The sequence below is a fragment of the Cynocephalus volans genome, chromosome 13 (genome assembly GCF_027409185.1).
Source record: "Cynocephalus volans isolate mCynVol1 chromosome 13, mCynVol1.pri, whole genome shotgun sequence".
NCBI lineage: Eukaryota > Metazoa > Chordata > Mammalia > Dermoptera > Cynocephalidae > Cynocephalus > Cynocephalus volans.
Window position 1 is genome coordinate 57,956,535 of NC_084472.1, and position 23,164 is coordinate 57,979,698.

A 23,164-nucleotide genomic window follows, 5' to 3' on the forward strand; every position below is an offset into this window, starting at 1 on the left:
GGAGGGGACTGTAAAATAAATAGATTATTATAAAACAATGTGGTTTTATAATAAGCAATATTGAATGAGCACAGAAGAGAAGCAATTGGCTCATTTTCAGATTCTTTCCTGAGAACAGATTTGGTAGGAAGAGAGAAGGGCCAGCTGAATGGAAGAGCTGCAGGAGACAGCAAAACAGGGGGATGTTCAGAGCAGGCTCCACAAAGAGATTTCAGAGCAAGGCTGCATATCCTAATCACAGTGTTTTATTGGACACTCCCTCTGCCACCATCAAACAATTTCTCCTACCAATTTGGTATTAAATATTATAATATATATAAATATAAATATATATCTGTGTTTTTCTTTTGTGATTGCCTTTCTGTTTAATAGATGGCTACGTCTTTTGACATCTAACAGAATGAGCTATTGCAGTTTACACAGAGGACGGAGAGTACTCTTTGTGCCACTAACATGTTTGAGAAGCTTGTAGGATTAATGTCATCACATATTCTTTTTATTTCATATAGTAGTTCACCTGGTCTGGTCCTGCGTGGGCTTCTGGGGTTGCCTTTCTGTATATATGTATGTATGTATTTTGCTCAAGGCCGGATCCGGACAGCCCCTTCCTGCCTGAGCATGTTGGAGGCCTTTAGAAGCTGTGCAGACAACAGCAACTTCAGCCTGAATCATTGCTTTCGATCAGGGACAAGCTGCCAAGTGGCATGAGTAAGAGCAGAGAGTGCAGCGGGGCGGGACAGCCAGAGTGCAGGTGGGGCGTGGCCCCGGTGGGCGTGGCGGCGCCGGGCAGGTGAGCGAGCTGCTCCTCCCGCCCCAGCCAGGGCTGTTTCCACATCCAGGGCGTCTGCGCCTCGCTTGCCTTTTCCTGTGCCTGGTGTTTTCCAGCGTAACTGTAACTCCAGGTAAGCAAAATGGGGCAGCAAGGCTGATGATTCCCCCTTTTAGGGCAATTCATAAAATAATTATTTGAGCTTACTCGAAATGGTGGACAAGGTGGGCATAATGGGTTATTTTCCAAGGCTAGCCTGTCGCATCTCATCTCCCCAATCCGCAGCAAGTCCAGCTCCCATTCCTTGGGCGCCAGGAATGCCATCTAGGGAGTAAGATCACTTAACCATACAAGGTAAGAATATGAAGAATGTACAGGGCTGGGAGGTTTTGGTGGTGGTGAGGCACAGCGGGGTGATTTACAGAGGAGAAAATATTTCCGAGGACATTTTCAGCTCTATCTTGGAACTCAGAATGAATTTTGCGATGCTAGTTTCAGAGGGGGTGTGGTACTCAAAACCTGGAGAAAGCTGAGCAGTATTTGTGTGTCTGGCTCACCTTCCTGGTTGGTATTGTGGGGTTGAGATTCAGACTTATGAACTGCTCCTCTTTTTGACATTTTAAAGCATCAGACCAGTGCTGGTATACTTGGAACTGCATTCTTCTAGACAGAAGGTATTCTCCCTTTCTATTTCTTGATTTTAGCATACTTTAAACAAGTTACACATTTCAAATGTATATTCTTGGACAACTTTTAAATTAGTCTGGCTCCTAGTTTCCTTGTCATAGGCTCTCTTTTTCTTTTATGGCTTCGTTTAAGCATATCATACTAAAAGCCAATTTAACATGCCAGGCTGTTCCATCTTAGACACATCCCAGCTCAGCCTGCTCACTCTGTAGATGAGGAGCAGAGGCTCACAGAGGTGAAGTGTGGTGTCCAGAGTCACACAGCATGCAAGTGGCATTGCTGAAATAGAATCTGGGCCTTCGGACTTGCAGCTGGGGATGTTTCCATGACACCATGGGTTCTCTTAAATCCTTTTCACCCTCTACATCTCCCAAGAGGTTTTCAAAATTAGGTGGGTTTAAACATCAGTCCCCGCCAGTATGATCAAGTATTTGGTGGGTTCCTGGATGGGTAGAGAGATGGACACCTGTCTGAAGAAAGAGTTCTCTGCAGAAAACGAGTTAGCTGGCTTATATCTTTGCTTCTTAAAGCCTTGAATTGTTGCCACTTCAATCCCTCTTGGTTGCAGATTGACTTGGGGGCTCTGCAGTCTCAGTGATTTGGGCCATTCTGGTGTGGCTGAGTCTGGCTCTAGTTTACTATTTGGCAACAGTGGGGTGGGTCAGTGGTCAAACTCAAAGAGACAGGAACATACAATGTTTCAGAATATCTGAGCAAAGCACAGGCACCTCCACCATCCGAAGTTAAAGCAATTAACCTTAGTACTGACTGCTGCATTGTACTTTTCTGCCAGTATAGCACATTTTAAATGCATTTACCCACTCATTTAATCCTCATAATACTTTTTCACACTGCAGAAGCTACAAAATCTATTTCCTTAATCTGGCACTGAGTTTTCTCCTCATAGACTTAGAGCGTGGATAGCAGAGGTGGTGTTTTCAGGCATTCCATGATAGATACTATAACAGCAAGGTTTCTCGAGGCACTGCCACAGTACCAGTGACATCAAATGCTTAAGAGATTTTTTTTCACTACATCTCTCCATCTGTAAAATGAGGCAGGCTAGGCAAAATGATACCCACAATACTCAAACACAGTGAAAATCTAGTTTTTAAGGGATGAAAAAACTGTGCCCATGGCCGTGAGTGTGCACATGTACCTGTGCATAGAAGATTTTGGTAGATGGTCTATAAGTAGGATGAACATATATTGTTCAAATCAGAGCATGTTTGAGAGTGAAAGGGGACTGTTACTAATGTCAGGGCCACAGACATAAACTAGGACTGTCCCAGGCAAAGTGGGACATTTAGTTACCCTATCCATAGGGCCTTTATCTCACCCAAATGGTCTAAAGACAAAAAATTTGAAGACTATTGGCTTAGATGCATTCAACACTTAGAAAATCTTTATACAGGGGCCAGTGACAAGCTGTAAATCTAGAGAAGTGAGCAACCCATTCCCCCCAATCCCAACTGGCCTAGTGCATGTGTCTCCATTCATTTGGGGCTACTTGCAGTTTCTGAATTGTGTCAGTTCTCTTTGGCCCACATTTTTGCATGACTAACTCCTACTTATCCTTTAGGACTCACCTTTAGTGTGACTTACTTAGATGTCACTGTTTCTGAGGTGTCACTGAGATTTCTGGTATGGCTCAGCCGTTGCTGCTAAGGGCTGCAATGGTAACTTGTGCACCCCATTAAAACTCTCACCACACTCGTACCACTAGCCCATAGCTCCTTGGAAGCAGGAATAATACCATGTTTACCTTCGATTTCTTAATGCCTGGCTCCGTGACTGGTACACAGTAGGTACTCAGTTAATACTGGTTAAATGAAAACAATAAAATATTAAGAGTTTGCAACATAAGTGGCAGCAAGAGAACAAAAGCTCCCTCAAGTAAGAAAATCACAGGGAAAAAGTTTTGTGTTGATTAAAAATAACTACGCAGGATATTTTGGTTTCTTTAAAGGGATAACTTGGGACATGTAGGATTTTTGGAACTCAAGAGACTTCTGAAAAAATAAGTAGCAAAGATACAATTACCAAGAAAGAGGTGGGAAGGTGTGGCGGGGATGCACTAGGCTGGGAGCTAGAAGAAATGAATTCCAGGTCTGGTTTTGCCACTCTTGCTCCCTGCGTGGGTGGCGTGGGAGAATCGTTTAGTCTTTGCCGGTCTCACTTTCCTCATCTCTGAGATGAAAAGGTGGGGCCAGACTAGATCCACTCCAAGATCTTGTCCTACTTTAAAGGTTTACGCTTTTAGGACACATTGCAAAAAAAAAAAAAAACAAGCTGCTTTGAAATAAATTCTTAAAACTGCATTTTATTACTACTAAAACTTCCACCTCACTTTTCTATGGTTGAAATAAAAGTGTCTTTCAAACTTTTAAATAAGAAAGATGTAGTGTTTTCTACATTGGAGCTGTAAAGGGAATTCTCTTTGTTAAAATTGTTACAGGGTTTTGTGAAAACGAAAGGAGGTATCTGTAACAAGGTGATAATAAAATGGAAAAAAATTGTAGCAATTTCAGCATTTTGAATCATTAGGCATGTAAATTTACTATGTAGAAATTGCTAATCTCTACTCTTGTACCTATAATTTTTATAGAATTTGTTTATGCAAAAGGGCCTGTGTAGAAACTTGATGCTTTTTCCTGGGTGTGTATTGCTAATATTGTCGAGATTTGTTTAAATGCTTTGTCTTGCAACAGACAATTGGCAACTGGTTGTGGTCAAAGTCATCCCTTGAGCTACCTCAGACCAGATCAGCTTTACAGTGTTTTTAGGTCACTCGGGACTAATCACAGAGCAACTGATCAGATTTACCATGCAAAATTTGATTGATTACTTAGTTGGTGATTTTTGCCACTGCAACAATTTCCATGTACAGACCTTTTCTGATACCTTTGGCCAGTGTCAAGCAATGCTGCTGTAGCTGAGCCCTTCGATATTAAGAGCTACATGACCTTCTCCAGCCCAAAAGAAAGTTTTCTAAGAAAGAAGCCAGTCAGCATGTGGACAGGAAGGCAACCCTTTTTGGACTCATGCACTGAGGACTGCCATGCAAAGGAAGGGACTCATTGGAAGGCAGAGTCTGTCGCTGGTGGGAAAACCTCTGAGATGTTAGATGTGCACTGATTTACATTCTCTCTCAGGGACCTGGATCTAAGCCTTGAATTGCAACACAGCATTCATTGTATTGTGTAATTAACTGTACTAAAAGCCATAATGATCTTGTATTCACAGAGTCATTTAGGCTAAATGTATCTCAAAATGTTCTAATGAATGAATGAATAATGCTTTAGTTGAACAAAATGGTAAAATGAATATTTCCTTACTCTTTGATGTATTTCTAGGATCCTTTTCTAGGTGTTTGCAGTTAGACTCTCTCAGCAGATTAATCCAAGGTCTTAAACACAGTTTTCCTACACAAAGGAAACAATTAAAAGTACAGTTTGTTACTGACAATGCAAAATTATTCTAATTTCTTCTCTTGGAGGGTCATAAAATACATGCTGAGGAGAACTACTTGTGTTTGTTAAAGCACAGTTTGTGTATTTTCATATTATTATCAGTGTGATTAAGTCTCAAGTTGTAGAAACGTTGAGAAGTTTGCAGGGATCTGGGTTTAGGCTTCTCTGTTTGATGAAGAAACAGCTCATTATTCCAGATACATGTTGAGTTCTAGTTGTGAATGAACTCAGCATTATCAATGTTAAATTTGCCTCTGGAGGAAGCCAGATTTCTTGTTCTGGAAGTCTGTTACACGAATCCCCCAAAACTTTCGTGAAGAGTTTCTTTAACTTCCTCAGTGGTGGGCACACTGGCTGCAACACTCTGTAGGCTTCCATTTTTGTCTCAGTACCATCTGCTGGTACAGTACATATGTGATGCTGGTCAGCGTCCACTGGGGTGTGATGTCATCCCTTGGCCTCTGACCCTGTCCTAAAAGGAGAAGGAATAAGGTTGTGGGCTTTAAAGTAAAGTAAGAAGCCACTCCGGATTCAGGTTAGTTTGTGATAGATTTGTAATGGGAACGCTGGCCTGAGTGCACTTGCTGTGCTTATCAGGGACATAAAGAAGGAGGAAGGCAGTGGAGATGACCAGTGAGCAGGAATGGGGTCAACAAACTTTTTTTTTGCCAATGAACTTGCTTTTTCAGACTCTGAGATATATTACGATCTCTCTGAGTCCATCTTACACACAAGCCATATGTTCCATAAAAGGGAGAATTCTGAAGAAATACTGTATTAGAAGACCAGGGGCCCACTCAGTAATCTTATTTTCATGTCTTTGCATTTTGAATTTCTGTCTAGGTGTAAGGTGGAAATTGTGATCCTATTCATGCATTTGACTTTTAACATACCCTTGGGTCCTGGCTAAAGGAAAAGCTCTATATTGAGTAGTGAAACTTTCTGTCTGACACCAAGGCCCTTGTCCTGCCCATTGACCTTCATGTCATGTTCACTCTCTGTATCTGTATGCATGTGCCTGACTGCTTTGGGGGAATGCTTTGAGCCTTGATCAATGCACTAGTCACCCAGGGATAATAATATCAATTGATGTCCTTAAGAAACATGCTGTCTTGTTGTCAGGCAGACCCCTGGGAGTCCATGCAACTCTGCTCTGCTTCCAAAAAGGGCTGTGCCCTGACTGTTTGATTTTACCCAAGTGCCTTTGGATTCGATCAGTAACTACTAGATTAGGTACGTAGGTGGACCTCAAACTTTTAAAATCTGAGGACCCCTTTACACTCATAAAAATTGCTGAGGACCCCCAAAGTGTTGTTCTTTTTAATGTGAATTTTATTAGTCTTTACTAAACTAGAAATATTAGAAATTAAAACTGGAAAAATTTTGAGATATTTACTGACTTATTTGAAAATAATGATAATGCAACCATTATATGTTAATACGAATAACATTTTTATGAAATAAATGTTATTAACTTTTCTATTGTTAAAAAATTGTAAAAAACAAAGTAACACTTTTTAATTTCTGCAAATTTCTTAGTAGAAGACATGTCATATAGCCTCAGGAAAACTTCACTGCATATTTGTGAGAGATTGAGAATGGCAAACGTTTAAGTATTATTATGCAAATAGTTTTGACTTCATGGACCCCCTAAAAAGTTCTTAGGGACTTCCAGGGATCAAGGAATAATGCTTGAAAATTGCTGCATTAGAATTAAAAAGCTCTGAGACATGACCGGATGCCCACTTACTGCCAGACCCCCTTTACCACGCTCTGTATTTTTTAACTGAAGCTGTTCTCTTTTCTTTATTACTTCCCGTATTACTTGTTATGCCACTCATATGGCACGGGCAGCCCTACATTTTAGTTATTTGTCTACATATCTGCCCAAAGAGATTGTCAGCTCAGAGAAGGAGGATCTCAGTTGATCCTAATAGTATCTTACACATAGTAGGTATGTGTGGGCAACAAAAATAGTAATAGCTGCTGTTATTAAATGCTGCTGTGTGCTCAGTGTCCTACTAAGGCATTACTTACTGTTTTAGTTTTCTAGGTCTGCTGTAACAAAGCACCACAAACTGGGTGGCTTTAATGAACAGAAATTTATTCTCCCATAGGTTTGGGGGATAGAAGTTTGAATTCAAGGTGTCATGTTCTTTCTGAAGGCTCTAGGGGAGAATCTGATCCATTTCTTTCTCTTAGTTTCTGGTGTTGCCAGCAATTCTTGCCGTTTTGGCTTGTAGCAGCATCACTCCAGTCTCTGCCCCCATTGTCACATGGTGGTCTCCCTGTGTGTCTATATCATCTTCCTTCTGCAAGTGTCTGTTTTTGTGTCTTTTCCCTTGTTTTAATAATTACAGCAGTCATATAGGATTAGGGCCCATCTAACTCTGGTATGACGCCGTGTTAACTACATCTGCAAAGACCTTATTTCCAAATAAGATCACTTTGAGAGATACTGGGTATTAGGACTTTAACATATCTTTTTGGGGGACACAATTCAAGTCATAACACATACTAAATATTAAATTGAGCCACACACAACTGCTGCAGTTTGACTATTTTTGATTTACAAAAATTTCAGTTTTGTATGGTTTAACAAAAATCCTAATTGAAACAATAAGTGATAAATAAAAACAACTGATTTTGATTAGTGCTGCCAACTTTCTGACCACTTGCTGAAGAAGAGGTGTGACCACTGGCCATTGCGACTGAATAGGCCCAAGTTTGGAGACTCTGGGCAGAGCTGTACACACAGAGGACCTCATACGCCCTAGGACATCTGCCCAGAGGTTTCTTCACAACTTCCTTTTTGAATTTACTGAATGTTCTTTTCTTTCTTCTACTCAAGATCATTACATTGTTGAAATAGAATTCTTGCTGTGTTGACAGAATGCAGTTGAGAATACTTTAAAGATGCTTTAGAAATTAACCTCTCCCTGTTCTTGGTTCCAGGCCCACAATGGATGCCCTACAACTGGCAAATTCGGCTTTTGCTGTTGACCTGTTCAAGCAGCTGTGTGAAAAGGAGCCAGTGGGTAATGTCCTCTTCTCTCCAATCTGCCTCTCCACCTCTCTGTCGCTTGCTCAAGTAGGTGCCAAGGGTGACACAGCCAATGAAATTGGACAGGTAAGCCCCATACCTTGTTTCTACTTTAACTGGGAGTATAGTCACCAGAACCTATAAGCAGTGCCTAGAAGAAAAAATGGACACTTGTGATCAGAATTGCTCAGGATTGAGAGTCGTGCCATTTCAAGGACTCTCTTAACCTATTTTTAAATGTGAAAGCTCATTTATGTGTCCTGCAGCTCATGGTTAGAACAGACACCAGGTTGTGATGGTGAACTTGGGGATCTGCTAAGTACTTAGGTTTGCATTAACCAGTGACCTTCAGCAAGTTAACTGACATTTTCAATCAAGGTGGTGTTTATTTAATGTTCCACTGCAAATATCCTGACCAGAAAGAGTGTAAATCTGCACCCTCTGTCCTGTGCTTGGACAGAGAACAAAACAGTCTACCTTAGCACAAAATTTATTTGTGGCATCATGCTTTATTTTAAGATGCAAGCTCAAATACATTCTATTCTATAATATATCCATGCTTGTTTAAATACAGAAATAACATTTAAAATTATCTACCTTCAAGTAACATGGATAAATAAGATGAATTGTGTTTATATACGTTTTAGAATACTCCCTGGGGGCTTGAGTATCCCATTTGGGAAGCATGGACTAAGATGATTTATAATACTTCTGCACACACATATACACACGCACACATTTTAGAGTTTCTTTTTGGCTATGGTTGACTATCTACCTTTGTGAAGTTCTTAATCTTCAAATCAGATGATTTTCCTGATTGTTGCATTTCAAGTCCTCATGTTCTTTTAGACAGTAGAAGAATGTGTCCTCCTACTTCCATTCCATTATTATTCTTATATTGATCGTTCTAGGTTCAACAGAATCTTTCTTTCCATGAACTCATAACCTTTAAAAAGGGAACGCCTTCTTGTACCTATAAATCCCCAGAAGGTACAACCCACAACATGCTTTGTAAGTAATTGAGTGTGACGTGAAGAAGAAATTTCAGTCCTGGGAAAAGGAGCTGTCTCTTCTCATATGTTTTCCTCTTTGACCTCTCTCAACTCAAAATCCCTACCCCATCTCCCATTTCTCATTTCTCATATCCCATTAGGGAAAGTCCAGAAAAGACCCTGGCAGTAGGTCTGTTCCTCAATAATAATTAATAAAGAAAGATCTTCTCAGTACATGTAATTGGTCCTCCTAGCAGTAGTTACCTGGGCTTTTTAATTTTCTGTCTCCTTTACCCATAATTAGGCATGAGAGTTATTCCCTGCCTTAGACCAGCCAATTTGAGCCTGCAATGCTAAAGTTACATGACTCACTGGCTCAATGTGCTGATTTGGTCACATTTCCTCAGTTGTGGCATCAGAGCATGGCCATTATGAGTTATGGAGTGAGGGGAGAATCATTTTATATTGACATCACATTTTGTGGTGCCACAAAGCAGAGAAGATCCTGAACTATTTATTGGTCACAACCATAGAAAAGTTAGGAACAAAATAAAAAGATTTAAGCCCTTCAAATGATAGCATCCTGGGTGTAAATGACTTGGGATATGATAAGAATAATAATCAATGGTTTGGATCCATATGATGTTTTGGGTGTTTTACATATCATACATGTAATCCTCATAACAATTCAGAAAAGCAGGTATTCACAGAGGAGAAAGTGGGGCTCTGAATAGTTGGACAAGATAACATTTCTAGCAGGTGAAGGCTGGGATTCAAAGGCAGGGTGTCTGACTCTAGCCCACTCAGGGCAGCCCACCATTTATTGTAGTTCCCTGTCATAAATGACACATCAATTCATTTGGCACTTGTTCAAGCCTCTAAAGGGACTAGATAGACCTGGGTAGAGGTACCTCTACCTGATACCTGCATAATGATTGCCTCTTTTGGTATTAATCTTTCTCTTCTAGCTTCTAAATTGGATAGAAATTATAAACCAGTTTCATCTTTTTCCAAGTTTGGAAATGCTTCTGTGTGAGCATTACAGGCAACACATTGAAGAAAATGTAAATTTTTCCTATAGTCAATCAGGAAGAGTATCTTTATGGTAGTGTTTCTCAACTGGGGACAATCTTGTCCTACCCTTACCACCCTGGGTACATTTAGCAATGTCTGGAGACATTTTTGGTTGTCACAAATAGCAGGAGAAGTGCGTGCTACTGGCATCTGGTAGGTCAGGGATACTTTTACGCATACTGCAATACCCAGGACAGCTCCCCACAACAAAGAATTACCCAGCCTGAAATGTCAATGGTGCTGAGGTTGAGAAGCCTTGCTTGGTGGGGACAACTGAGCAGGGAGATACTGTATGCCTCATGGAGGATGGACATTATCATGTGTCCACTTCAGCAGGAAGAGGCAATGCTTTTTGGATAATGGATTTGCTTTTTCTCTTACAGGTCTTTCATTTTGAAAATGTCAAAGATGTGCCTTTTGGATTTCAAACAGTAACATCAGATGTAAACAAACTTAGCTCCTTTTACTCTTTGAAACTTATCAAGCGGCTCTACATAGACAAATCTCTGAATCCTTCTATGGTAAGTTGTTTTAAGCAATTAGCAGGATCTCACTTTTTCCAGGAATGGCATTTTCACATTGTTAGACCTACAATTGTTTTTCAGTGTAATTCATTCCTAGGATGTTTATTTAAGATTAGGGGCTTCTTAAAGTAAATGAGTCCTTGTGGAGAGTTTGAATACAGCAGGAATCAATTGCAGTCACATCTTTTAGCTCAAAATGTAGAGAAGTGTGTGGGCTTCTCCTTTCCCTCATAAATCCTGCCCTTCCTTTCTGCTTCCTCTGAGAGAATGGAGAATGGAGTAATTAACTTTCTAGTAACTGTTTTTCCATAGACAAGGAGTACAAGACAGCTCGTGATTTAAATTTCTTTCTCTTTAAACAGCAGGACATATGGCCTGGGACAGTGTTTTAAGCTCTCCACCTCATTTGTTCACTTACACAGTGTTCTCCTGATGTTCCTCAAAATCAATAAGAAAAAGAATAACTATGAATTAACAGTATTCACCAGTCACAATTTGGTTTTGTTGTTGTACTAGGCTAGTCAGGTAGGTATCTATATAAGGCAGCTAAACTTATTTTAGTTCAGCTATTTTTTGAAGGAATCATAGAAAGAACAGTGTGGTACCCTTACATTTGACCCCAGAGTTTGTAATAGTATTTTTAAAATCTGTATTTGAAACACATAACCAACATTCTAGACTACATGGGGGTTTCCTCTTACTTTAGTAATATAGGGTTGGTTCAGTCCCTGTTTGGTCAGAATTTCAAGCTTTTCAAATCTGGAAGGTATACTACCAGCTAAATACTTTACCATGATTTTACAACTTTCTGCAGTAGGTAGTTGTTTTCATGGTTGAGATCTTTTGAGGACATTGGTTACTAAATACTGTTGTGAGTTTATTTTTGTTGCTTGAAGACACATATACACAATGATTTTTGTTCCAACAATCATCTGGGGGAATTAAACAAAAAAAAATTGAGATACGAGTTGAAGTCTGGGCATGAAAAACTTTTAAAACCTCCCTAAGTGATCCTTAAGGAGATGCTTGATACATTTTTATTGCTGGCAATGTGGAAAATGAAGGCCCTTCATCTTGGTGAGGCTGAGGCATCTGATATTCTTAGATGGCACAGGCTGTCTCAGTCAACCACAACAGTCAATCTCAAAGTTGGCTTGCAGTTAACTGAAGCTAAGTTAATTGGCTAAGACTACAGATGCTCTGAAGAAATTCAAGGAGCCCTGTACTAAGGAGTGAAATGGCATGACATTTAATCAGGTTATATTTAGGTTGGTTGAACTTCCATTCAACATTTAGAATTATTTCCATCAAACCAGGAGTTGCAAGGTGTATAAATCCATTTCTGCTGCTTATAACAAAATACCCAGAACTGCATAATTCATAAAGAAACAATATTTATTGCTTACAGTTTCAGAGGCTGGGAAGTCCAAAGCCCAGGGAACAAAACTGGTGAGAGTCTTGTTGTTGGGTAGTGACTCTTCACAGCAAAGCAGGGTGTCACATGGTGGATGGCAGAAGCACAGAGGGAACTAACTTCCTCACTGGCTTTCTTTTTAAAGCCATCAAGACCGTGCCCATGACCATTTTTAAACCATTAACTTATTGATCCATTTACTAGGTCATGGTCCTCATGAGCTAATCACCTCTTCAAGGCCCCACTTTTCAATGACCATAATAGGATTTTCCACCCTCTTAACACTGTCAGAGTGAAGGCCAAGTTTCTAATACCTGGAACTTTGAGGAACACAATTTAAGCTTCAGTGAGTTTGGGGGGACATTCAATCCACAGCATTCCATCCCTGGCCCCTCAAATGTTCTGTAGCACAGGATTTTTTTTTGGGACAGGATTTTTTTTTTGGGACTGCTTTCCACTGCTCCTATTGGTTGGATAGCATCTGCAAATTTACTAGGTAACAGTACGAGCAAGTGTGGTCTGAGGAGGGCCACCTGCGTAAGAACTTCCTGGGAAGGGCAAATTCTTGGCCTCAAATCTCGTGAATCAAGATCAATGGAGATGGAATTTAGGATTTTGCATTTTTAACGAGCATTAGAGTTAGAACCACTGCTATGTTCTCTACAGCACTGTGTTTCAAACTTTAATGTGCCTAGGAAACACCTGGAAATCTTGTTAAAATGCACATTCTGATTCAGTAGGTCTGGGTTGGGGCCTCATGTTCTACATTTCTGACAACGTCCCAGGTGATGCTGTGGCTCCTGATCCTTGGGCCATACTTTGAGCAGCAAGAGTGTATAGAATATTTATTTAAGTGAGTATTGAGTTTACTGCCCATAGTTCACTTTTCCGTACATTTTCTCTGTCCTAAGATACATGTATGAGGATACTTCAAAAAGTTCATGGAAAAATAGAATTAAAACATAATATGAATCTTTCCATGAACTTTTTGAGGTACCCTTGTATATATGCACATATATGTAAAATGGAACACATTATAGTTAATTGGGTATATTTAATGTAGTGTTTCTTTTGTTTCCCTCAAAGCTAATACTAAATTGATGGTTGCACTTAATAACTGATATTGTCATAATTGGAGAAATGAAACATCTAATACAAAGGAAGTTCACAGTGATCTACAGGAGGTTTCAATTCATATAGTGTTACTGATTTTGAGAGTATATCCATGGCAATAAGTATTTAAGAATCCTTTCGTTAGAACAGTGTAACAATGCAATAGCTTGACTCCGTACTTAGTATTTTGTGATTTTATGAACTGGATGTTTTTCAGGAGTTTGTTAGCTCTACGAAAAGACCCTATGCAAAAGAATTTGAAACCGTTGACTTCAAAGATAAGTTTGAAGAAACGAAAGGTCAAATCAACAACTCAATTAAGGAGCTCACAGATGGCAAGTACCCTTTACTTGTTCTGCTATAAATCGCTGAGAAAACAGACCTCGCTTCTCATGAATCCCTGCTGCAAGCATAAAAAAATTGAACATCTGGAGGATTCCTTGGATATTTTTAATACACAAGCTAAATTCTTGCCCGTGAAGCCATGTCAACAACTTGGATTTCTGGGCATTTCTAGCATTATCTCATCACTTGGCAGAGTGGTGGTGCTTCAATTTCAGTTTTCCTGCCTCGCTCTCTGACGAGCTGCCACACGCCCCGTAGAGCCTCTAACAAAGTAGGCCCCGGCAATCACGAGGCCAGTGTTTCAATCTGGAAAATGAGGAGTGGACTATAACGTGAAGATCCCGTAGGCCACTTCCAACTCAAAAAGTCTACAAATTTATGAAAGAAAGAAGGACAAAAGGTCTTAGGCAAATACACGTACAGAACAAACAAAACAAAACCATAGTGGAAGTGTGTCCTCAGTCCACAACTCCCCCTGCGGGTCTGCCTCTGACATCCCGGGGGTTCCTTGGCTGTACCAACCCGGTCCTGCCTCCTGCTCAGTGCTCTCACCCAAGCCTCTCCCTTCCCAGACTCCTCCTTCCTCCAGTAAAATTCTCTGAGTCAGCTTCCTTGCTAGAAAGGAACTGGAGCTAAGGTGATTTTGACTTTGACAGTGACTATGTCCCCCTTCCCAGGAGATATATTTGTATTTGGATAGAGAGTCTCCTTGGGAGACAGTACCTAACCACGAAAGAAGAATGCTGTAGTTAGTCACTGACCTACAGACAGATACACTTCCAGGGCAAGGGAGACACACTTCCTGTGAGACTGAGCAGCGCCCAGAGCAGCCGTCTCTCTGCACTGACTCACAAGTGATGTGGTCCCCTAGGGCTGTAACTGCAGAGTGTGGGCATGGAAAGAGCAGACAGTTTGGAGTCGTTCAGGACTTAGGTTCAAATCCAGACACTGCAACTTACCAAGTGTTTGGAGATGGAGCCTCAATTTACTGAACGGTAAAATGGGCCATATGTTACCTGATTTAGTTTTTATGTGGTAGTTGTGAGGATCAAATTAGATCATATATACCAACAAATGGTAGCCATAGATATATATGCATACACACATGTGTGTTTATATTTGTTATTGAAGTTTCTGGCTTCATATGTAAAGAAAAAACTTTGGTATAAGTAACACCAGTTAAAGCAATTAAAAAATTTATAAGTAAAAAGCTGTTTAAATTGTTGTGCAATAGTTTTGCTTTCAGAATTGCTAAATAAGAGCCTTTTGTTTTAAAATCTTAATACATTTAAGGTTTTGACTAGAGAAGGTAGTTTAGTTAAAAGACTTCCGAATTTGGAAGCGGAAGCTCGGCTTTTAAGTTGAAGCTCTGCCTCTTATGGCCCCTGTGTACATCCTTGTTCTTCAAGTTTCTGCAATAACACTATTGTGTAATAAGCACATCATATAGCTTTGGCAGGACTGGTTACATAATTTGTGGGGCTCAGTGCAAAAATGAAAATGCAGGGCCCTTTATTAAAAAATGTATTAAGAATTTTAAGATGGCGACAGCAGAACATTAAGGCAAGTGCAGGGCCCCTTACATATCTGTGAAGTGGGCCCTGGGCATTGGTGTGAAAATCAGAGATTAGGTGAATAAAAACACTCCATAAAAATGTCAAGTGCCATTCAAATGTGAGGAGTTCTTTTTAAGAAATTATCACTGTTGAACTGTCTGGCTATTGGGGAGTTGAGCTCTATAATAATTACAGTTGTGATCGAGCTTTTGGTGATTACAGTTGACCTTGAGGCAAACAACCTGCCTGCAAGGAGTACAACTGGGGGAGGGGTGGAGAGCTGTAGGATTGAGGGGAATGCCTGTGTTAGCATCAGACATGCTTTACTGAGTGAACTAGGACAGCCCCTTGGCCACTCTGAGCCTCAGTTTGCTCAACTGTAAATGGAGATAATGATCTTTGCCTTACAAGATAATTGTAAAAATAGTGAGGTAATACATGTAAACATGCTGAGCACAGGGCCAGTAAAGCAAATCATCATGTATTTTTGTTCAGGAGCGCAGGTTTGGAATCAGAAGTACCTGGCTTTGAATCCTAGGTCTCTTTGATGAGTCTGGTTGTGGAAGTGGAAGAAGAGAAAAGAATCTTTTTGAAATGAGATGGTCTGGGCTACCAGGCCATCTAGCAAGTGGTAAATACCCAGTGGATGAACATTCATGTGAATATCAGACTTTAGTTTGGAAGAATAACTGTGCAATTTGTGATTTCCTAAAATTGTTTGCAGGCCGCTTTGAGAATATTTTAGGTGACAACAGTGTAAATGACCAGACCAAAATCCTTGTGGTTAATGCTGCCTACTTTGTTGGAAAGTGGATGAAGAAATTTCCTGAATCAGAAACAAAAGAATGCCCTTTCAGAGTCAACAAGGTATGTGGGGCAGCATGTAGTAGTAAAAGAATCCCAAGTATAGATTTGAAAAATTATAGCAACAGAGAGGGGACAGGAATTCATTCCAAAGAGGAAAATGAGGGAAAGGGAGGTAAAGTGCCTTTCCTAAGATGAACAGGTGGGAGGTAAGTAGTAAAAAAAGAACCATAATCCAGAGACCCTCCCTCACTCTTTACCATAATGTTCTCAGGGTCTGAGCAGAGTGAGACTTTATGAAACTTATAACTCAGTGGGTAAAGCTAAATCATTAACTGCAAAATAGTTAAAAATATTTGGGACCTTTAGCAAGAATGGAAAAGAAAAGAAAACAAACAAATCAGCCCCTTTTATCAGAGGCCTTTGGAATATCATGAAACTCTGACCATTTAGGAATCTTCTACTTGATTGATTAACTTCTCTGTGATCTCATCTTCTCACCTATTGATAATGAAAGAAATGGTTGTAGTATTTTAATTTATAATTGATAAGATGCATTGAAGCACTTGTTGGCTGTGAATAAAAAAGTAGCGCTTACGTATCTGCATCACTGGGAGTTATTATGGGAAAGAATCAGACACCTGGTTTGTAAGGCAGTCTCATTCATACTATTCAGGTGAATATATCAAAATAATTAATATAAATAGATAAAGTACCTCTTCTGTAAATGAAACCAAAGAATGGAGACTGGAAAACTGACCCATTTCATGAGAGAGCCTAAGAAAACTCACAAATCTATCTGATGATGTGATGTGGTCTCATTTGGTAGGATCTGACTTGTGTGAAGAACTCAGATTTAAAGCAGTACTTTGGTTAGCACAATGTGTGAAGGTAGCTTATTCATCTTGTCACTCTTATGCATTAATTCTGGTTTTCTAGTTTCTCGCAGCACATAGAGTACCTAGTATCAACCACTTTTTATTTTTGCCAGTTATAGTGGCACATTCTCAGTGCTAGAACCCAGGAGGAAAAGCCCTTCAAAATACAGTCTATATCTGGGTTAGCTGGGCTGGCTTCCATTACTCTTTCTCTGTTACCACAGAGTTTTTATTCATATTACCTTCTCTCCCCTGAGTATGCCTTTCCCAGGAAAATCTAATTATTTTTTTACTTATCTAGATCCCCCACTAGTGCATGGCCTTTTTAAGAGCAGGGACCATGCCTTATTCATCTCAATGTCTACAATTCCTGGCCCAGTCCTGGACGCATTAGTAGGTGCTCAGCAGATTTGTCGAATGAATAACCAATCCTCAAGGGTCAGTTTAATTAAACAGTCAATATCAAACAAAATCTGATTGGTCTTTGGCACCACTATGGGCCCCTATGCAAGGTCCATTGGACATTTTCACCAGAGTAGGACAATAACCACTGTTATTGCTCTTTACCTACTCAAAATATCCATGGATGCTGGGAGGAGGGGGGCGAGGAGGTCCTCCTTCTTCCTTTTCCTGAGCTTACCTTCCCAACTGCAGTGGTCTTCTTAAGGGTGACTGCTGGGGACAGGCCTGACCCTGCACACAAGAGGCGTGTCTGGGTACTAGGGACACATTAGACTCTTTGGACTCTGCGTTTTTCACATCCAGTTTCTTGAGTTTGAAGTATGCCTTTTTGACTTCCTTAGTGCTGTCTTTTATTTGGACCTGAAGCGGAACGTGTCTTCACACAGCCTCTATTGTGAGTCAGGGAAGAGTGCTGGCCCCAGTGACCCTGACAGGGTCAGGAGTGGCCCCTCTGGCTCATTTGACTGGTGGCAAGGGGACTCCTCCCTGGGACTGGCTGGCAAAGGGATCCTAAGTATGTTAAAGTGAAATCTGAAACATGTTGCTAATGGCGCTTCTCGTAAAGGCCCCAGGGCCAGCCCAGAACATCACGAACACGTTGTAATAGTCAGTGAGTAGAGCATGGACTTTTGTGTTGACCTCACTAAGGTTTGTAGTTTCTACATTTAAGAAAGTGTTAATGGGTGTCTTTAGAGAAGGGAGGAAGAATGTGTGCCGTTTCTTGTTATCAAATCGTAAAGCTAGGTTGCATCAGATCCTGGAATCTCAGACTCTATGAACAGAATTAATAAGAGTTTGAACCATTGATCTCTCAGTGGTTCACTTAATAAAGCAATAAAATGCTTCTCAAGGCTGCGTGGGGATGCACCCTCCTTTTGAATGCTGATGCTATTACTTTACCTTTGTTTCCTTTGAATTGCTTTTGTCAGTCCCTGACCTTTTTGAGTGACATTAACCTTTTCTCATGTCTCGTGGTGTCTCCTTTAAGGGTTAGACTAGATTGGTGAAGTTATAGTATTAAAAGTTTAGTATACTGCCTATTCTGAAAAGATATATATATTTATCCATACCCATATATTCACATATACATATATTATAGCCTATTTTCTGGGATAGATAGTCTTTATTTAGTTCTGTTTTCAGAAGATATGTCTAAGTTTGTGTTTCAGAAAATGGAAATATTGTACCCATGTTCAGTACTGATTTTTGGACAGTTTAAAAAGTTTGTGAAATTGATGACAGCTTTTGGAGGCCACAACTATACACACAGTCAGAAACTATTAGAAGTCTAACCTGATGGAGATTTTTAGACAAATCTATGTCTTCTTTAGGAGAAATAAATGGAAGGATTTTCAGTTAATTTTAAAAGTAGCATGTTTTTCTATTATAATTCTATTTTTTGTTTTACATAGAGTTGAAGTCTTCAATTATTTATCAACCAAATATTTAGCAAGCAACTACTATATGCTGGGACACACCAAAGTAATAAGACATATTTTCTGCTTTGACTATATTCTAGTTGTTTTTGGGAGATGGAAAGACAGTCACATAAATATTTCTAATGCTGTGGCAAGTCTTAAAATAGAGGTATACAAAAAATAAAATAAGTAAAGTTTGGTTCTGCTTGAGAGAGGTGTTGGGTAAGGTTCAGCTTACTCTGGGAAGATCGAAGATTAAAGTTTTACTTCATTGTTACCCTACAGGCCTCATATGAAGTTGAGCTATCCCCCAAAAGATATTCAGTTAACAGGCAAATATCCCATGAGAAGTATATATCAAGATAAGTTACACTAAATTACTATCAGTCTTTTACATCTTAGTTTGAATTAATTTTCCTTCAGATAACCTTCAGTTTTCTCTGTAGCATAGACAGGGGATCAGATATGAATGGGGGCAGAGGGTAGAAGAGTCCTGGGATGGTGCCTGGAGATGAAGACCTGAGCAATAAGACCCTTTCATGGATTCCATTGGCTGAGGAACATGGCGTGCATTGGAGCTGAAAAGGACTTTGAGATAATTATTTTTAACATCCTCATTTTTTAAAATTATGAAATATTTTGAACATGTAGAAAATTATAGAGAATAATAAGTGCCAATGTACCTACCAAGCAACTATGTAAACTTAATATTTTGCCTTGCTTATTTTGGATATTTTAAAGAAAAACTATAACAACATTTGCATTGCCTTGTTTATTTTCCCTGCCACCATTGTCTTTTCCTCTTTCTTGCTCCCCAGTGGTAACCATTGTCCTGAATTTACCAATTTCCTCATTCCTCTCGCAAGGACACTGAAACTCAGAGAGGTTAAGTGACTTGCTTAAGGTCACATTTGTTTGTCACTTTTTGGGATTAAAACCTAAGTTTCTTATCTCCAGTTCAGACTCTCTTCATCTGCTCAGATCAGAGTAGGTAGCAAGACAGGGAGGAATGGATGATGCAAACTGAAGAGGAACAGAGAGGATGACACAAATACAGCTCTGTCCTGCTATATGCTAAGATTCTAAAATTAGGTATCTTATTAGAGAAAGATATATAGATGGATCTGTAGGTTTGCACTAGAATTTACTTTCAAGTCTGCTCCACTGGGAGTAATTTAAAGATCTCATACTTGTAGGCATCTGTAAAGACTAACTTAAACTCTGCCTGTATTTTCAGTCATACTGTCTCATTTTTAATGTATACAGATACAGCATTATATATAGTTCCTATAATGTAATAGCTTTTCAAAGGAAGTCATAAACTTTTCACAAGACAGTCTCTGATGGTTTGGGTGCAGTACAGTTTGGATCTCATTGGATAGATTATAAGCCATAATGATCAGAAACTGTAACAGGAGCAAATTTGTACATATATGTGTATATATATTTATATATATGTGTACGTGTATGTGTATATGTGTGTATATATGTTGTGTACATATATGTGTGTACATTTATGTATTTATGCTTGCATGAATTGAAAAGTAAGCAGTCTAAATTTTTCTCTTTTTACAGACCGACACCAAACCAGTACAAATGATGAATATGGAGGCCACATTCTGTATGGGCAACATTGATGATATTAGTTGTAAGATCATAGAGCTTCCTTTCCAAAATAAACATCTCAGCATGCTCATTCTACTACCCAAGGATGTGGAGGATGAATCGACGGGCTTGGAGAAGGTACTGAGGGAGGCAGGAGTTCAAAATGCCCCCGCTGCGTGGCACAGAGATTCATGGACAGTGCTGTGTGTCTGTGAGAAGTGGCTTGGCAGCTTCACCTTCCACGTCACGGGCTCAGTCATCTCCAAGGGTTTCCTGGTCCTCTCTGGGGCCTTTCCTCCTTAATATTAAAAACAGCATTTATTTGCACTTACAATGTGCCAGGACTGTGTTAAGTTCTCTACATACATTATCTAATTTAATTCTTACAACAGTTCTACCAGTCATATTGGCTTAGGGCCCACCCTAATGACCTCATCTTAACTAATCACACTTGCAATGACCCTATTTACAAATAATGTCACAATCTGAGGTACTTCTAATCAGTATTAGAAGGGATATAGTTGATATCCCATACAAAATGGAGGGATTTTTTTTTTTTCTGTTTTAGTGGTCTTTTTGAGTTATGGATGGATTTTCCTTCCCTATCCCCACTCCTGCGTGGTAAATGGACAAGAGAATGTACCTGTTGGCTTGAAAACTCTAGTTACTTATGACAATCTTTTGGTCCTAATAATTTGTCCTAAATAAAACAATATCCATGGAAAAGTAATTGTAATAGATTAGCAAGAGAATCCAGTGGTTCCCTTCTCTATTAAAGAAAATCAGACCGTGACCTTGCCACATCCTTGATTTTTGTAGGTTTCCCGTGAGTAATGTCAGTGCACTATATTGCTCCATAATAGTAACAGTCAAGGTATTATCATTCTCAGTTATACATGTGTTTCTCCTCTAACCAGTGGGGAGATTAGAAGGGCAAGAAGCAATTTAAGATTTGCTTAATGAAGAATTTTATGACTAAGTCATTTTATGCTTTATTGCATATCTCTCATTTTTTATACCAACTGAAATGGATGCATTCACTACCATGATCTTAAAGGATGACTCAGAGACAGTCCAAATCCCACTTTTAAAAAAGAGTAACTTCAGCTTTAATTTGAGTTATTAAATTTGGTACATGCATGAACATCCTGAATTTCCTCGTAGAGAAATTATAAGCATTCAAGAAATATGTATATACATCTTTCTAATTTTGTATTCATTTCACTATTGTGTATGTGTCAGTATATAATCTGTGCATTTGTTTCTGTAAAGCTACTTTATAACTTAAAACAATGACAACAAAAATCCTGCCCTCCTAAATTTCAGTGCACAGGGAGCACTGCTGTAGGATGGGGAGGAGGAGAGCAAGGCTGGGTTGCAGGTGGGTCCTGGAAGAGAAACTTGTCACATACCAAAACTGCTGGACCATCTCTGATGGTCTACCCAGACTGCTTTGAAACTGGGCTCACAATAACACTTTATGTTTTTATAAAGCAAGATCTTTTATAATTGGAAATAAAAGTAATTTTCTCTCCTCTTTGTTCTTCAGATTGAAAAACAACTCAGCTCAGAGACGCTGTTGCAGTGGACCAATCCCAGCACCATGGCCAATGCCAAAGTCAAACTCTCCATTCCGAAATTTAAGGTGGAAAAGGATATTGATCCCAAGCCTAGTCTGGAAAACCTAGGGCTGAAAAATATCTTTAATGAAACTACATCTGATTTCTCTGGAATGTCAGAAACCAAGGGAGTGACCCTATCAAATGTCATTCACAGAGTGTGCTTAGAAATAACTGAAGATGGTGGGGATTCCATAGAGGTGCCAGGGTCGCGAATCCTGCAGCACAAGGATGAATTCAATGCTGACCACCCCTTTATTTACATCATCAGGCACAACAAAACTCGAAACATCATCTTCTTTGGCAAGTTCTGTTCTCCTTAAGAGGTGTAGCTCATGGAAAGTCCCCCCTAACTTTTCTGTGGATGCAGATTTCTGTAAACTCTGCATCCAGAGAATCACTTTCTGAATACAATAAATTGTTAATGTTGCTGGAAGCAAAAGTACTTTCATAGGTAGGCTTCACATGAATAGTCCCTTCTTTTCAATTCTTTCTTTTGTTTCCTTTTTTTCCCCATAAAAGACAATGACATACACTTTTGGTGAAAAGGAATCACCTTAGAGGAAAAATATTTATTATTTGTTAAACTATCCAAGGCTATTGGTAGAAATACAGTCTTCCACAAAGAAAATTCCTGTGAGGAAGATCTGGAGAATCTTATTCCTAGAGCTTTGCCATTCTTTATTAGGATATAGAATGTTCCAGATGTTCTCACCTGAAGGACTAAAGAAACTGCAGTGCCACAAAACTGTCCCAGCTCCAGTGAAACTTGGGCACGTGTTCAGGCTGCTGTAGGTACAGAAGTCTTTATGTTAAACCATGGGAGACAGAGTTTTTCAAACTCTGAATTTTTAAGATTTTAGAAAGGTAATACGTTGCACATGCCGTATGCTATGAAACTCCATTGATAGCGTCTGAGCTTCCCCTGGGGTCTTGCACTTCAGCTACTATAGGTCTATAATTCCTAATCCAGCATTCCACAATCTAAAAAAGTGGTTTAGCACCCTATAAATCATCACCTGAATATTTCTGCAACAGAATGTAGAATATTCACACAAAGTGGATAAATAAAAACTCTAGCCCTTAAGTGGTCAAATTTTGCGGCTAAATGAACTTTATTTGAAGATTTTTTTTAGATTGTGGAATGTTGGATAAGGAATTACAGACCTGTAGTAGCTGGAGTGCAGGACCCTGAGGGGAAACTCAGATCTTATGAAGAATTGATTTTCACTGTTTTTAGATGCCCCACCGGGTCAGTTGGTTGGCTCTAGACCGGTGGAGAGGGCTTCTGACGTACAAGATTTTGGACGTCTGACACCAGGGACTTGAAATGCACAGGGATTCTCACAGTAGCCAACAAAAGGATTTTATGAATGTTGAATAGTGGG

The 23,164-nt window shown here is 39.6% G+C and overlaps 1 protein-coding gene across 1 annotated transcript; it reads left to right on the top strand.

The window, feature by feature from the left end:
• The first annotated feature begins 878 nt into the window (after positions 1 to 878).
• Positions 879 to 22,122, top strand: SERPINB5 (serpin family B member 5). The gene is made up of 7 exons (XM_063077358.1): positions 879 to 902; positions 7,885 to 8,059; positions 10,422 to 10,559; positions 13,307 to 13,424; positions 15,715 to 15,857; positions 20,128 to 20,295; positions 21,707 to 22,122. The coding sequence occupies exons 2-7, from the start codon at positions 7,892 to 7,894 to the stop codon at positions 22,097 to 22,099; spliced, it is 1,128 nt and encodes a 375-aa protein (XP_062933428.1). The 5' UTR covers positions 879 to 902; positions 7,885 to 7,891; the 3' UTR covers positions 22,100 to 22,122.
• The last annotated feature ends 1,042 nt before the right edge of the window (positions 22,123 to 23,164 follow it).